This window comes from Stegodyphus dumicola, chromosome X1, assembly GCF_044657685.1.
Source record: "Stegodyphus dumicola isolate Sdum_Otavi_A_Nest chromosome X1, ASM4465768v1".
Classification (NCBI taxonomy): Eukaryota; Metazoa; Arthropoda; class Arachnida; order Araneae; family Eresidae; genus Stegodyphus; species Stegodyphus dumicola.
The window spans coordinates 86,429,400-86,446,204 of record NC_140780.1 but is presented as its reverse complement, the minus strand read 5'-3'; the positions used below and the strand labels follow the sequence as shown (position 1 = coordinate 86,446,204).

Here is a 16,805-nt window from a genome sequence, read left to right as displayed (position 1 = left end):
ATTTCCAATTAATGGATTTTGTAAAGAAATATGGAGAAGCTGTAATAAATGAAGATAATAGAACAGAAGTTTTTCATGACAATGCCCCAATCATCAATCAATTAGAGGACGGCAAAATCTGCAGTATGTTTGTAGATCCAGAAAATTCTACTGCCGATAGTGAAAAAAGTCACAGAGAAGTTATTGGAAATGAAAAAATTTTGATTGACAAAATAGTCAGAATTCCTGACGCAGCACTCACAGGACTTGAACAATGGAACTTTGTGACTGAAAAAGAAATTATGTCTGTCTGTAGAATTAAAGAGAAAATATTAGCACAAAATACAAAGCAACTTAAACAACTTACATTGAAAGAAGTGTTTAATAAAGTAAACAAATATTAAGGTGTTTTTTTTGTAAATTTTGATAACCTTTAGATCATGAATACTTCATTATTTCCTAAATCATGGTTTCATATATTTAATTTTATAATTTCTACATGCTATGTTACTAGATTTAAACAGTTGATCTAATATCCAGCAAAATTCTAAATCTGGAATCTCCGATGTCCCGACGAGTCCAGATCTTGGAATTTGTACTGTATTTCTACCTTATTTATTTGATAAGTGTGAAAGGGCTAACAGGCCCAAGGGTCTAAAAATCGAAACAAGGGCTGTGAGGTGTACCAAGTAATAAAATTGTTTAACGGCATTTCTTCATGAATAAAATGATACATTACAACCTATATTTACAAAAAATTAAAAAGGGGACTTTACCAGGCCTGATAATTGAAAGTGTGCAAGGGGAGGGGGGGAGAACTTGGTATCATAGCAGAAAGCACATCCTTTTCACAGTTTATCTGAAGTATAAAGTATAATAACTAAAAAAATTTTTCATCCGAATCATAGTGTTTCATGTTTCAACCTATTACTTTTCATTTTGAGTTACAATTCCTTGTAAGATTATGTTAGTTCAGTTACAGCATGATGCAGTTTACACATGCAGTGTTTTACTTACTAAAAGCGATATTGAATTTAAATCACTTTCAATAGCTTTTTATGTGTATTGTACATAATTCTGTTCAACTGGGTGGCATCATTGAAGTACCTAAAAACAAATTTTATTTCTAAAATTTTTAGGTTTAGAGCATTTTGACGTTAGACTTACCTAGCTGTCAGTCTAGTCAAGTGACCATTCTTATACACACACATCAGATGTATTCAGAATTAGATTTGAAAACAAAAATCAAGAAATGGCAGCTACATGGGGGAAAAAAAATATAGGGGCAGTGCTATAAAATATATACAAGCCCTGAAAATTCAGGATTTCGCTCTAGATTTTTTCTAAGTCTCAGTTTTATGTTCTGAAGGTTCGTAAGTTACAATTCATGCAGAATTTTATTACAGTTTAACTTCTTTTATATACAGCCTCTGAGGAAAATTGTGAAGAATTATCAAATTTTATGTCATTATATTGCTGAATGTCAAAATTATTGCTTAAATAGTTATTTATCAAATTTTAATTTAAATAACGAGTAATTTTAAGTTCCTTCAGAAAATGCTTTGTTCCACATTACTGATTTTAGGTTAGGTTGGGTTATTGGAATATGGTAAATATATGAGTGCTATCTGCCTAAGGGGAGGGATGTTTTCACAGGGGACATTTTAAGGCAGGGTTTTTCATCTGAGGGGAGGATTTATAGTTTCGAGGAGGAATGTGGTCAGACTTTTTTTACCTTTTTAAGTATTTTTTAATTTATGAATAACTACTTTTATTCTATTTATTAGCATTTTCTATTCTTGTTTAATGTATAAAACATATTAAAAATAATGTAAATTAAAATAAATATACATATATTTTTTGAATTTTGGAAATGACGAAGAAATGACCATTAGAAAAGGTGAAAGGGTTTGCATGGGGCAAAAGAGTTTGGGAATCACTGTTTTAAGGAAAATTGAAGCACAAGTTTATTAATGTTATTTCTAGTAGTGAAACGTCTCTGATGGTAAGCAAACTTTTTTTTTTTGGGGGGGGGGTCTTTATGAATGACTATGAGAGAAAACCATCAGTCAATGGTAACTAACTGATCTCATATAATTGAGTTCGTTAGCCAACAAAGTTTGAGAGTGTGAAGTACATAATAGTAAAAAGAAGTTTTTTTTTTTTTTTTTTTTTGCTTAGCTGGGTGACTTGACTTAGCATGGGGCGGTAAACAAAACAGAAAAGGGTTTACGATAAACAGTAGTGCTGAAACCAGATTCTTTTTGAAATATAAGAATATTAATGAAGGAAAGGTTATTGTCAGATTCATTTCAAAAGTAAAACGGATGGCTAAATCAATCAAATTTATAATAGGTAAAATCGGAAATAAATCTTCATTATTATCAAAAAGGGTCATAGTGAATCTAGAGACAAAAAGCTTCTGAAATAAGTTTCTCGATTCTTTTTATTATTTATTTTGCGCTCTCAAAGTTTGTTGCTCAAAACCTTTCCTTGCTGATGAAGTAAATTATATAAATTCAGTTGCCATTAACCCAGGATTTTCTCCTATGGTCACTGATAAAGTCTAAAAGATTTTCAGCTTACTATCAAAGAAAACACTCCACTATTAGAAATAACATTAATAACCTTGTCATACTTCCACTTCATCCTTCTATCAGTCATACAATTGCACGGATTCTCCAGCAATTCAATTTTCAAGTAATTTTCTTGCCTATCAATAAAATCCATGGCTCGATTCTTAAAGATTCCTAAATGGCTTAAATGGCTTGATTCTGAAAGATAAGGGGAATTTATAGCATATTGTGTTAGTATGGTTTGAGATATAATGGCCAAACTAAAAGAGCATTAACGTTTTGTACCAAGGAGCACGGATCTTATGACCAAAAAGACAAAATTAACAAGTCTTCGATAGCTAATCGTGGTTGGAAATTTAATCATAATTTTGCCTTTGGGTTTGTAAAAATTATTCAAAAAGTTTCTTCAGTTGGTGAACTGGATTTTCTTGAAGCTTTTCCTATTTACAAAGATTTATCTTGTTTAGTTAATGTCTTTAAGTCCAATTTGGTCCTTCCTAACTCTTTTAAAATTGCATTAACTTAATTTTTCAATTTTGTTACTATTTTTGCCAACATATGGCACTACCTACTCATTCTCTTTACTGCCATAGGGTATAAATGCGACCATTGCGCCTGCTACCTTAGTTTTCCAAATTCCTTTGCTCCTGATGACCTGTACCTGTTTGTCCTCAAAGTTGATTAAGTTCTCGACTAAATCTACATCAAACACAAGGTTGTTGGTTTGCCAATTTTATGTTTCAGTTTGTTGTGTTTGTTCTGTCTTGACTTTACAAATTAATTGAGCTGGACACATTGTGTTCTTATATGATAATCATGGCATTAATAATATCATAAATTCAATTTGATTTATAAAATTCATTAAAATTAATGTTGTGAAAGTTGCCATTAGACAGTTTGATCCAAATATACAAAGTAGACAGTTTATGGACAGGTATAAAATGAGTGTACTGAAGATATTAAAAAATTGAAACTAATTTTTTTTTTTTCTGTTTCATTTGTTGCTTTACTTTTACAGTTTTAGGCAGAAGTATTTTATGCAATTTTAATTTAACACTTTTTTTTCTGGTTATAATTTTTTAAAAAAACTTAACATCGACTTTACTGTTTAATTTAAAATATTAATTGAAATCCAATTTTTTTTTTTTTTTTTTTTTTTTTTTTTCCCTGTTTCGCTTGTTGCTTTACGTCTACAGTTTTAGGAAGAAGTATTTTATGCTATTTTAAGTTAACATTTCTTTTCTTGTTTCCAGTTCTAATTCTTCTTCTTATTTTTTTTTTTAATTTAACATAGACTACTGCTTAATTTAAAATTTATGACTTATTAAATTTAATTTCAGGTGTAAGAATGCTTGATGGCTCAGTTACAGATCATATAGAGGCAACTGCTTTAAGCCTTAAACCAAATCATATCCATATTTATAGTGCATCGTGGGGCCCAGAAGATGATGGAAAAACAGTTGAAGGTCCTGGAAACCTGGCAAAAGCAGCATTTGAAGATGGTATTAATAAGGTAAAGTAACACATGAAAGGTAACTGAGGAAAATATTATAATAATACTTGTCAGAGTTGTGCTCCAACAAAACTAGTAATGCTTTTCTGAAATAAATAATAATAAAAAAAAAAATGAAACTGTTTTGTGTTTGCTTTAATATCAAGCTATTTTGTGTCATTTGAAATAATGTATCATAGTTGCCAAATTTCCCTGTTTTATTGGAAAATTGGATGTTTTCCATTACATCTTCCAGTGTCTTAGTCAATCACAGCATCTCCTGTTTTTTAATTTTTAGCTTTTGGTAGAGAATGTGTTTCCCAGCAAGAAATGGAATTTAATGAAATTACTGAAACTTATGTTGCAAAAATTCCATTTCCACCTTCTGACTGATTTTCAACATGAATTTTCTCATTAAAATGTATTTGATCTGAATTATGGTAATCTGGTGTAGATATGTGAGAGACATTTTATGAAGATTCAACTAATGTATATGTTAATATTTGTATTTTATTTTGTTTTATAATTAATAAATGGTTCATTACTCTTGTTTATGAAGGAAGAAAAACTTATCTGCTTCTTGAAACATAGACTAAATTGACTCATTTGCAAGTATAGATCCAACTCATTTTAATATTAAAATTGTTATCACCATTCGTAATGACATAATCATGCATCCCAGTTTTATACTCTTGCCAGATGCCATGTAATAATAATGACAAGATTATTTTTTACTTTAACATGCACAAAACAATACCAGTTTATAACAACTCTACACAGTACTATGCATATTAATTAATTTTTTTGCACCGAATTTTAAAATACTTCGGTAAATAAAAGCTTTTTTTCTCTATGCAGGATTTCTTGAGAATAAAAATGTAAGAAAAACTGTAGAATGAAATTAGTCAAACATGTAAAATCTAGAATATCTAATTAAATAGTAGTATATTTTACATCAGAATTGTATGATAAATAGTTCAACAACATGAATCGTACATTGTAAAGTTATTCAAGTAATTTTTTTTAATCACAGAGCATAAAAACATTCTAAAAACTCCCAGTTTTTCATATTTCAAGGTTGGCAGCTTTGGGTATGCTGTATTACTTTTACAAGTGTTAATTAAAAAAAATCTGATGTGTACACCACATGACTTCCTTGTACGGAATATTAAATTATACGCATTTTTTTCTTGCGTTTCGTTTAAACTTATTGGATTGAATTCAATCTACTTTGCCGACAGCGCATAAACCACAATAGAATAAATGCATTCTTTAAAATTCACTGTATTTGTTTACCATAGCGACACTCTGGTGCTATGTTCACTTAACAGTATTATATTTCGTTCATGTTATAACTCAGAATGCACAAAATTTATATCATTTAAAGAATTATCTAATCGTTGCCACATGTTCTATTCAAACACTATAATGAAACTAGAACGATATATAAAAGAAATTAAGCAAACAAAACAAAAAAGAAACAGTTTTTCACAGACCATTGAATATGTCTCATTCAATTCAGCTCTCACTTCGCGACAAGGCAAAAATACATAAAAACTCAAAATATCTCTATTAAAAATTACGAAGTAAATCTTAAAAACTTATTTCCACGAAAAAATTTCAGAAAGGATTAAGCATGATTTAATTTGCAATAATAAATGAAGGCGTTATTTTTGTTGTTGCGAAGCTACGTTTCTCTAGATTGGCAACAAATCCACTACTCTGCTGTTTCAAATGTAAACAAGCAATGGCCGCCATCAAAAATATTATTAGGCTTAGCGGCACTTAAACAACTTTAAAATTGTTGATAATTCTAAAAATATTGCATACAGATTTACTAAAGGCATAAAAACCTTAACTGAAAGATAAGAACAACATAATTCAATCATTTTTAAAGCAAACAAATGTACAATTTACAAACATATAAGAGTAAAGAAACTGAGATCACTGAGCCGAGTAACAGAATGGATATATATATATATATAAATATATTTATATACGTTTGGCGTGGCCAATTGCAACCAAAATACGAGGTGCACATCTACATGTTGTAGTAGTCCTATATACAAAATTTCAACATTCTGAGGCTACTTGTTTTTAAGTTATGCGAGATACGTATGTACATACATACGTTCGTACAGACGCCATGAAAAATTCTCTTCAGAATTCATTTTAAAGCAGTTTTATAATTTTTTTTTGGAGGAAAAGAGACTTTTATTCTGTCCTTACGTACAGATATCACACGAAAACATCGTTAAATTGCATTCAAAAGTGGTCAAAATGGATATTTTTGTTGAAATATGCTGACTGAAACTTTTCGCGATTACAATACTTCCTTTTTACTTCGTACAAGGAAGTAAAAAATAATAAGCTTGTGACATCCACTAAATTTGTTTACAGTTTCTGTAGTTATCTTAAGGCAATTCAGCTTACTTAGACCGTGCTTTAACGGCACTGATATTTGACAGTTGTTTTTTGTCTCTTAGTATGCTAAACTGTTAGTAAGTCTTTATTATGTATGTAGATCCTTGATTTCCTTAGTTTTTTTGTTCATAATGGTCAAAGATGTATAGTTTAAATACCTAGTTTTCTGTTCTCTTTAAGCAGATGAGTTTAAGACAGGAGAAATTTTTATATAAACTTATATTTATGGATTATGTATCAATAAATTTTAAGTCATAATATTTTTTTCAGATTCTTGGCAAATTCTTATCTTTTCATTTAGAATTCTTAATTTTCCACAAGTATGAATTTTTCTGGGGAATCTTTTGTTAATTCTTTTGTTATTCTGTAAATTTTGTGCCAGATTTCTAAACAAATTTTTAACAGAGAAAAACATCTAAACATCAGGTGATACAGTACATATGTGCAAGTTGTGCAACACCCCTTTTCAGTCCACGGACCTTGTTACAGTTTCTTATTGCTGGCCATGAGAGGGTGCATCTTTATTTCTTTGTTTATTTTTTTAATAATTAAAACCCTTAATTAATATTCAGTTTGTAGAACCATACTGCACTGGTTGATCATATAAAAATAAAATTACCTTGTGAAAATCAGACTAGTAGAATTTAGAAATAGAAAAGGTATTAAATTAATTGAGATGCCATCTACAATTCTTCTACTATGGATACGGTAAAAAACACAAATACAAATGGTGTTAAAATTCTGAAACTAACCATAAATAAATTTACAGGCAATATATGTGAATTTCAAGGTTTTTGTGTTCAATATGAATCTGTTATACATAATAACTCTGCTTTGAAAGATGTAGACAAATTTAATTACATCAAACGTTTATCAAAAGACACAGCTTTTAATGTCAATAAAAGGCTTACCACGAGTTGCTGAAAATTACGGCAGGACAATAATTCTGCAACTTACTGCTGAAGTCCTGAAATAACAGTGATCCTTAGATATATTATGATGTAAATATATATTATTGTTTGATTAGTGTCTGAATATTGATTATTAAGATGGCTAATTTAAAAGCACTAAAAAAGAAGCGAGGAATGCTAAGAGCATGAGTTACAAGACTGATCACTAAACTTGAAATAGAATCAGATAATATTAAATTTGATTAATTAGATGACTTATTCATCTTAAATTAAAATGAAAAAGATATATTAATATTGAACACCGAAATTGAATCTGCCACAACAGACAAAAAAGAGTACAAAACAGAAATACGGCATGGCTTGGAATATAAAAATGAGAAAGCTGCACCCTCTTGTGGCCAGCAACATGAAATTGTAATAGACCTGATATGAAAAATATGAAATCTAAATCTAGCAGGCTTGACTTTTTGTGATTCTAAAGAAGTACTGATAGAACTGGAGTGAGTGAAAAATGTTTGTTATTAACTCTTTATAGTTTTGCTTTCTTTGAATTATTGCTGTAATTTACTCAGTTCGCAAGATTACTCCCACAGAATTTGTGAGTTAATAGTAAAGTATGCTAGAAGTTTTGAAAAATCATGATGGGATTTAAGTAGGTATGACCTGTTGATTTAGAAGTCAAACAACAAAAATCAGCATTGTATTTACACATTTTCACAGGACTAGTTTTGATGGTTTTACCGAACCATCATCCTCAGCTGTTGAAGCGCAAATGAACAAGATAAGATATAATGATTAGATAAGATAAGAATGGCTGGACAGGAGTTAAGCTACTGGCACCATCTATTGATGAAAGAAAAGCTAAAACATAATTTCCTTAAAAGCTGAAGGCAAAGATGGATTGGAACGCACAAGAATATAACCTATTATTGATATTGGAAAACACTGTTAGCCCAATGTATGAGAAGTTCAGTTGAGCTAGTGTAATTACCACTTGAAACACTGTATGCAGGCTGATTGAAAACTAAAGCAACAAATTTCTAGGAGGGATAGGGTATACCTAGATGACTTAGAATCCCATAACAATGTAGGGAAATGCACTCATAATGAGATGAGGGGTTTGTTAGAGGCTATCGCAAGAAAACCATCAACATCCACCAGCAGAAGTATTAGGATGGAAAATATGAATACATTGTGATTTCAGATTGACATTTAAAAATAATAGTAATAATGTATATGCATCTGACTTAATAGTAACTACATGGACCAGATCTCATCTAAGCAGCCCCGAGATAGGCATAGGGTGGGCTATCCAGTCAAAAGTCACCTTGGAGATAATCTCATTTGGCCAGACCCTACTCCCGCCTCCTGGATCATCAGAATTTTTAAAGCTGTCCTAAACCATCTGCTGAACTGCTTAACCTAGGTAACAGTTTTTGGTGACCAGAGACCATGGCAGGGTGCAGCTTATATGACTGAAGATCTAACTTGTCAAATTGGTTGTATCAGTACTACACAGCTTAAGTCCCAAATCCTGTGGACTGATTTCCCAACATGCAAAGCTATTTCCCCTCTCACAGAGTTAACGCCTCTCTCCACAGAGTATCCAAGTCTTTGCTGGCCCCCTTGCTCCATCCATATGAAATGATCTTTCCTTGGGTTCTGGAACCAGGCTTCACCACCAGGCTTATGTTTTTGTGTCCCCAGAATTGCTACTGTCACAGTAAAATACTAAGCTAGTGTATGCAACTCCAGGGTAAAGCTTAACATAAGTCATGACTTTTCGGATAACGAAGTTGCCTGAAGTTCTGTAATGTGTGCACCGCATGGAATCTCTGATGTTTTGAAATATGGCGGGCATCCACCAGATGTTTGCAGTAGCTACAGGGCTGTGCCTTTTCAGAATGCCCGAGATTACATATGGTGTTACAGTACAAAACTTTCGAGCAACTTAATTGTCAGCTCAACTGAGTGGTGGTTTGAAATATCATTTTATAAATGCAGCTTAGAGTTTCAATGAGTCTTATGTTTTGGTAACCTTTTATTGTATGCTGGTTGGAAATCACGTAATGGTTGAAAACGTTGTTTGATAACTTTGAGTAGTGTGACTTGAACTGAAATAACGGAAAAGGAAAAATTCCTGTTTATTATATATTTGAGATTTTCTGCATGTTTCTAGTTCTGTTATGTGTAAAAAGTTTTGAAACCTTCAGTTAAATCTAATAGATGAATTGGAAACAGTTCTGTTTTGTGTAGCTAAAAACTCTTATAACTAAGGAATATTGAAAGTTGGTATTCAGTGAATCGACAGAAGTTGACATATTTATGGTACAGTAGAGTCCCCCAAACATGACATAATGTGAACTGTAGACTTTAGAGTTTTACAGAATAAGGGGTGGGTTTTCCAGAATTCTTAATATTTAACTGTAAATTACTGTAGCACAATATTGGAGGTGGAAAAGTACAGCATACAATTAAATTAATGTTAATTTTTTTATATCAAGGTCTAGCACAATAGGCGTCATAAAAAGAACAAATATCCTAAGATAATTGAGTTAAAAAACTCACATACAGAAATGAAGAAAAATTATAAGTAGTTCTTGGTAGAAAAATATCATGGAATGGTAAATTGTCTCTCATACTCATTCCGTCGATGTGCTGCTTCATCTCATAGGCAGCAGAGGAACAAAATGTTCATACCAGATGCACCTTGCTCTGCCATGCAACGAATGATTCCTTCAATGGCCTTCAGTTTTTCACTATGGATCATCATTTTAGTTTTACCGTTGTCTTCAATCTCTTCATTTTCTGATTCATCTTCATTTTTATCCACATTGTCTTTCTCCAGTGCAACTATTTCTGCATTTCTAAAAATTTTTTAATTTTCATCTTGTCCCATCCATTCTTCAACATCACCATCAGTAACTTCTTTAAGTCAACTATTTCACAGTTTTATGTCTTTTCTCTGCTTTCTTGAAATTCGTTTCCTGAATGATCCAGCAACTTTCTCCAGGAATGAAAGAACCCTTCCTCTATGGGTAGGACAAGAGATGAAAGAAACATCTGTATTTTTCTTCAATGTCTCCAAAATGCCGTGGTCTATCAGCTGACACACTGAAGTTAGGAGGGAGAAACATGGCTTAATCTTTGATTCTTAACTGTTCTGCATCAAGATGGGATGTTTAGAATGAGAATCATGTTCCATGGTAGATTTTTTTTTTATTTAAAAAACTTTCCCACCGATGGAATGATTAAACACCCGAAGATTTTTTTTATTTTCCTATAAGTGCTAGTTTGAGCTTATGGCTGCCTGCTGCTATACTGCATGCCTTTCTTCTTCTTTTATAGCCAGGTGCCAGTTTTTCTTCCCCGGATGCCAGCATTTTCGAAGATACCATTTGAAAATTCAAACTGGTCTCATCGCAATTCTAAATTTGATCTCCAAATATATCCTCCTTTACAATTAGGTTGTGGAATTTATCCTTGAATATTGCAGCATTTTTCAAGTTAGCAGATGGCTTTTCCCCACAAACATTACCTGCCTGACATCATACCGCTTTTTCCACCTATTGAGTCACCCAGAACTACCAGTAAATCCAGGCTCTCTTTGAAATTCATCATAATGTTTTAGGGCTTTCTCTTGTAAAATTGGTCCTGAAATGGGTGTTTGCTGTTCCCTTTGCTACCTGAACCACAGATAAAGGCCTCGATCATTTTTCGTATTCACCACCTTTCATAATTTTTGTTTCCTTTAATTTATCTGTATGTGCTCATTTCAGACACCAAGACTCAATTCCGGACCTTTTCATTTTCTACCTCATCAAAGTAATCTGTCCAACACCTAAATCCATGGTAATTTTGTTTACACTTTCCTCTTTGTACAGTATCTTTAAGGCATCTAGTTTCATTTCCATGGTCACGTTAGTTTGTTTTCTTTTCAAACAGAATTTTCACTTCACAAAATATCAAAACTATGTTAACACTTATACGCATGGATGTGAATCGAGGAACGATGCCCACAATGAACTGGTGTGAGTTTACTTTGCAATAAGGTGCAGTCACAAAACTTCAGACAAGTCTCCTAACGTTTCGCGACAATTGTGAGCCAGCGGCCAGCTGCTACCTGACTTTCTGTGTATCTTCGAAAGAAACAAAGAGCTCTGCCAAGTATTACAACGTATTTTGAAATTTGTTAGGCAGTTCCAAGAATTAATGGCACAATGGGAAAACAGCAAAAATTACAGAAAAAGAAGACTCAAATCTTTAAACAGAACAGGAAAGACATAAATAATAATTATATGTGTTGTATGTAATATTTGCTCTGTTTATCCTAGATATATCTTAAAAAAGTTCCTAAAATATTGTTGAGTTTTATGGAATCTTGAGAAATCGAGAATTGAGTTTGCAGGACTGTAGTAAGAAATAGTAAAAATTTGGTTCCTGAATATTAATTAGCCTTGCTTCAAAAAAATATTTACGGATGAACTTTTGTAAAAATGGAGTTGAACGGAGTTTTAGTAATAATTTAAATATATTTTTGAAGAGAAACTCATTCATTGCATGGCAAGTAGTTAAATGTTTTCTTGTGTAATCTGATGTGGTATTTAAATTTTTAAAGAACTTGTGGGGAACAGTTTATTCATTCTATCACATACACCTTTGGACCCAGCATTGAATCCCAGAGAAGGCATGAATATTTGTAAGCATATATTGTCTGTATGGCAAGGGGTCACTCATAATATATGGTGAGGCAGAAATCATCTTGAGCATTTGTGGTGGCAGAAAAAGGATATGAGAACCTCAGACCCTCTTCGAGGTGTTCTCTCCCAAATTGGGGCAGAACTGCTGTGTTCTTGTATGACTAATGCTGGAATTTGGGTGTGCCACACACTTCTACCTGTACCTGTCACTTGCATCTGCCAACATTTTACTCTTCCATAAACATATAAATTGTGTTTAACTGCTTTTTTGATGGATTAGTGTGTACCTAACAACCACTGCATTGTTGCCACTATGTGCTAGCAAAAACTACTGATTATATATTAACAAAAGGGTTATGGGCAAAAATCCTTATTGTTTTTTTTTAGAACTGCAATTTTTTCTTCTTTTTATTGTTCTTTGGGTGATAGATTTGAGTATTGAATATAATTCAACATGTTTTTTGCACACCAAAATTACAGATTACTCAAACACTACGTTTGCAAATGTCCTGCCTATTTATGAATGAGCATAGATATAGATTTCTTAAGTATATCGACTGTCCTGATTTGTATATATTTCTTAATGCTCTGGAAATATTTTTTCCCTCAACATTCTTTACCTTTTTTATTTGTACTAAGTAAAGGAAGTATTGTAATCGGGAAACATTTTGGGTATCATATTTTAACAGAAATATCCATTTTAATCATTTCCAAATCCATTTGAATGATTTTTTTTATGACATCTGTACATATTGGCAGAATAAAGGACCATATTTTCCAAAATTGATTTAATAGTTTCAAAAAGGATTTTTTCATGACATCTGTGTATGTATGTGGATATATGTATGTATCTTGTATAACTCAAAAATGATATTAGCAATGAATTGTTGAAATTTTGTATATGGACTGCTATACCATCTAGTTGTGCATATATATATTAATTATATATATATATACCGACTCCTTTAAATGGCTTTTTTGCAGTCATTGGTTCTAAACATATATTTCCAATTACAGATGTGTTTTAAATGACAAAAATATTCATACTCTGGGTATGTCAAATTAAAAAAAAAAAAAAATTAACTTTGAACAAATAATAAAATGTAACTTTGAATGCAGACTCCCAGTTCCCAATACATATTTACTTATATTTGGGGAAGATTTATACTCGAATGCTTGACAATCGTATGATAAAAATTTAGCAGTGTATTTAATTTCAATAATTGCAATTTTCGATGTCATTTTCAACTTTCAGTCCTCTGTTCATTAAGTTAGAATAATTTGAGAAAACACGTTTAAATGAAGTTCAACAAAATGTATGTATAATTTAATTGGTCGTATAAGGAAGTCATGGTGTCCTAATCAGATTTTTTTTTTGTTTTTTTTTGTTTTGAAAACAGTGTAAAGGGCAGTGTCTTCAACATTATCTTTTACATTGCTTTTAGCCTTAAATATGTACATTCTAGAAATTGCTTTGGTATTTTATGATCTCAGTGATTTCATGAATCTCATCGTATTACAATCTGTATTTTTTCGACCATTCTTTCATATATAACTCTTGATCTGAATTCAGTGTTCTTTGGAGAACAACTTTTATTTTTGGAACAGCTGTATGTGTTGTCTGTGTTTGCTCATTTCAGTTTATATAATTCTCATCATTTGTCATGAGTAATACAAATCCTTTTTCAGAAGGTATCTTATGTAATTCCCTCCTTCCTTTGTTTGATTTCAAAGCAGATAAGTGAAAACAGGTCAAGTCGTAAGACATACAAGTAATCAAACAGAAGTAAAAAAATTCTGCCATTTATTGGGTTGCTGTGAAGAAACATTCTGCCCACAGGAGCATATATATAAACATTTAGTTGTGCAAAACTAAAAGCTGATCAATGCAAAAACTAAGCACTACCAACATTAATGATTTTTTAATTATACATTTATAATATTCTGTATTCCCTTAGAAGGGAGCTGACTCAGAAACATTGGTTTTGTTAATGATGCCTTATTCCTTGATATTAGAGTTCAACAGCTGAAAAATTAGGGATTTGTTCCTTAAATAGGCCTGGTGGCACAGTGGCTAGCACATCTTGCAGCAGCATTCTATCTCTGTGCCGGGCAAGGTTGACTTAGCCTTTCATCCCTCGAATGAGTTGATAAAATGAGTACCAGGTTTGCTTGGAGTAGGCTGCAACAAGCTGACAACTTGTTCAGGGCATATTTTCATGCACCCGAGGACCCATGGTTAAGAAAGCAGATCTCGGGGCACTGCAGGTAAGAGCTGTTACATCACTGAGTAAAGTTTCATTTTTGTTCCTTAAATATCTGGGTTATCAGTGGGTAGAAGTCTGCAGTTTAGCATGAATGAGTTTTGGGGTTTAAGCCATGCAAGGTTTAAGCCATGCGATTCTTTTCAAGAATTGCAGAGCAATGTTCTATGTGTGCATCTCAACAACTTTGTCAGTGTTGTGTTGTTGTTCCTAGCAGTACAGTTTACCAAAGACTCTAATGTCTATTGGAACCTCTTAAAACATTAGACCATGTCAGTTCCTCAAATGCAAAATATCACTTAACAGAAGTGGACCCTTGTTCTGGCAGATACTTGAGTTGTTCATTTTCTTCATTATTTTATATTCTTCATCTTTCTTGTCAGGAAAATCAAGCCTGATGTCTATTCTTAAGTAATATTCTTAAGTAAGACAACTGTTTTTTTGCTGAAGCTTGTTGTTTTCTATGCAAAGGGGGTGAAGCTGGTTAATCACAGAAGTTTTATATAACCTCTCAGGTCTTTGTAAGTTCAGATATATTTATATGATGCTCATTAATTCAGAACAAAACATCAGCCTGAATGACCCTTCAAAACTGATACTGTCATGATAAATGTGTGTGAACCAATAGCATGCTTAGTGTTCTGTAATAGTTCTGTTACAATAACATGATTTAAAAGCACAAAACCTGGATTTGTAGCCATACAGCAATGACAAAGGTTTTCATCAAAGGTACATTGTAACTGATACTTGAAAGATAACTTGAATGCAGTTTTGCATTGCCTTGTGTTCTATTTTTATATAACCATGCAGGAAATATGTTTAGGTCATTACTGTAAAAAGCATTTCATCACACTTTGAAATGGCTAAATATTTCCTAAGAACATATATGTGCAAATTGTAAAAGAAGAGTATGTGGCTTTGAATGCACATGCTATGTATCCCCGAGTAACTGATGTTATTTTAGATTAGCACCTATCGTGGCTGTCCCACATAAAACATGTTAAGACTAGGTTTTGAGCATCTGAATCTAAACTTCATGCAATAATTGTTTGAAATAGTATATTAAGCTTAGAGAATAAGCTACTCGTTTTACTAAGGTCATGTTTTGTCCCATACTTATGCATATCCTGTCTGGGGATATTTAAGTTATTCAAGTCTTATTAAGTTTCAGATCGGGAAAAATATTATTCTTTAGCAAATTACCAACAGCAGATAGTTTCCCAAGTAGCACAACAGCAAAGTCGTTCAACATCGCAGATGTCATTGCAAAAACATTGCAATATGTTGTCTTTAAGACACCCTGATGTCTGCGAAACTCCACTGTTTTGCAACCATTGCAAAGACGTCTTTATTATGTCTTTGCAGATGAGGTTTTTGTCGCATAGACCTTATCGCGTCTTTCGCACATGATATTTTGGTTGTGAAAGCATCGTATTATGACGTCTTAAAGACGCCTAAATGTTCGCAAAATTCCACCTTTTTGCAACAGTTTTGAAAATGTCGTTATCATGTCCTTGTGTTACATATTGATTTATGCAGAAAAATAAGCTTAATAATTAATATATTTTTCTTCTTTTTGAAAATTTTGTATTCCTTGTATTTATCTAAAATTTAAATATTTTATCATTGCCTGAAAACCAGAAGGTAATAAAATTTTTTCTCTTTAGACTAAATATGCATAATTAATAATAGCCTAATTAATAATTTTTTTATTAGGCTAAATATCGTAATTAATAATTTTTTAATGACTTTATGATTATTTAAGATTTCATCATTTTTCCCCTTAAGTGAGAGTAATTATGAAAGTGTTTATTATAAATATATAACATTAATAGTAGGTTTTAAGTAAATAACACTCAATTAGACATAAATAAAAGTAAAGATATATATGTGGGTAAAAAAAAAGAGCGTTTTTGATAACAGCATTATCACATTTATTTCTGTTAAATCTCAGAAACATTGAAAATTGCCCCTGTTATGATAAATTAGGAAGTGGTTCTTAAGGTAACATAATCAGTATTTTACCTGAACTCAAGTATAAATTTATTCATGTTTCACAGTAAAAAATATAACCATTAACTTCTGTATCTCCAAGATATGCAAATGAAAGACAGTATAAAGTAGTTAATAAATGTGTCTAAAATGAAATAATAACCTAACAAACACCATACGTGACAGCACTATTTAAGAAAAAACATGAACTAGTAGTGTTTGAAAGTAAAAATAGCAGAAGGAAGGTAACAGAACTAAAATTTCCAATTAATAAAAAAATTATTTGTGTTTTTTAAATAGTAAGCAATTAAAACAGGGTTGCCACGCTACCTGGAAAAGTCAGGGAATTCGAAAATTGACCAAAATATTCAGGGAAAAGTCAGGGAATTTAAGTATTTTTGTCAAAATCTGGAAAAGTCAGGGAAGTTTATACAACGATCCCGCCAAAAAAAGCGATTTTTGCGCCG

At 31.9% G+C, this 16,805-nt stretch overlaps 1 protein-coding gene across 2 annotated transcripts in view; it reads left to right on the top strand.

The window, feature by feature from the left end:
- The window catches only part of Fur2 (furin-like protease 2), a 234,229-nt gene that overhangs the window by 95,437 nt on the left and 121,987 nt on the right, over positions 1-16,805 (top strand). For both annotated transcript variants that reach the window (XM_085806945.1, XM_085806944.1), the window contains one exon: positions 3,896-4,068. In XM_085806945.1, the coding sequence (XP_085663071.1) occupies positions 3,896-4,068 (173 nt within the window). The remainder of the gene's footprint in view (positions 1-3,895; positions 4,069-16,805) is intronic.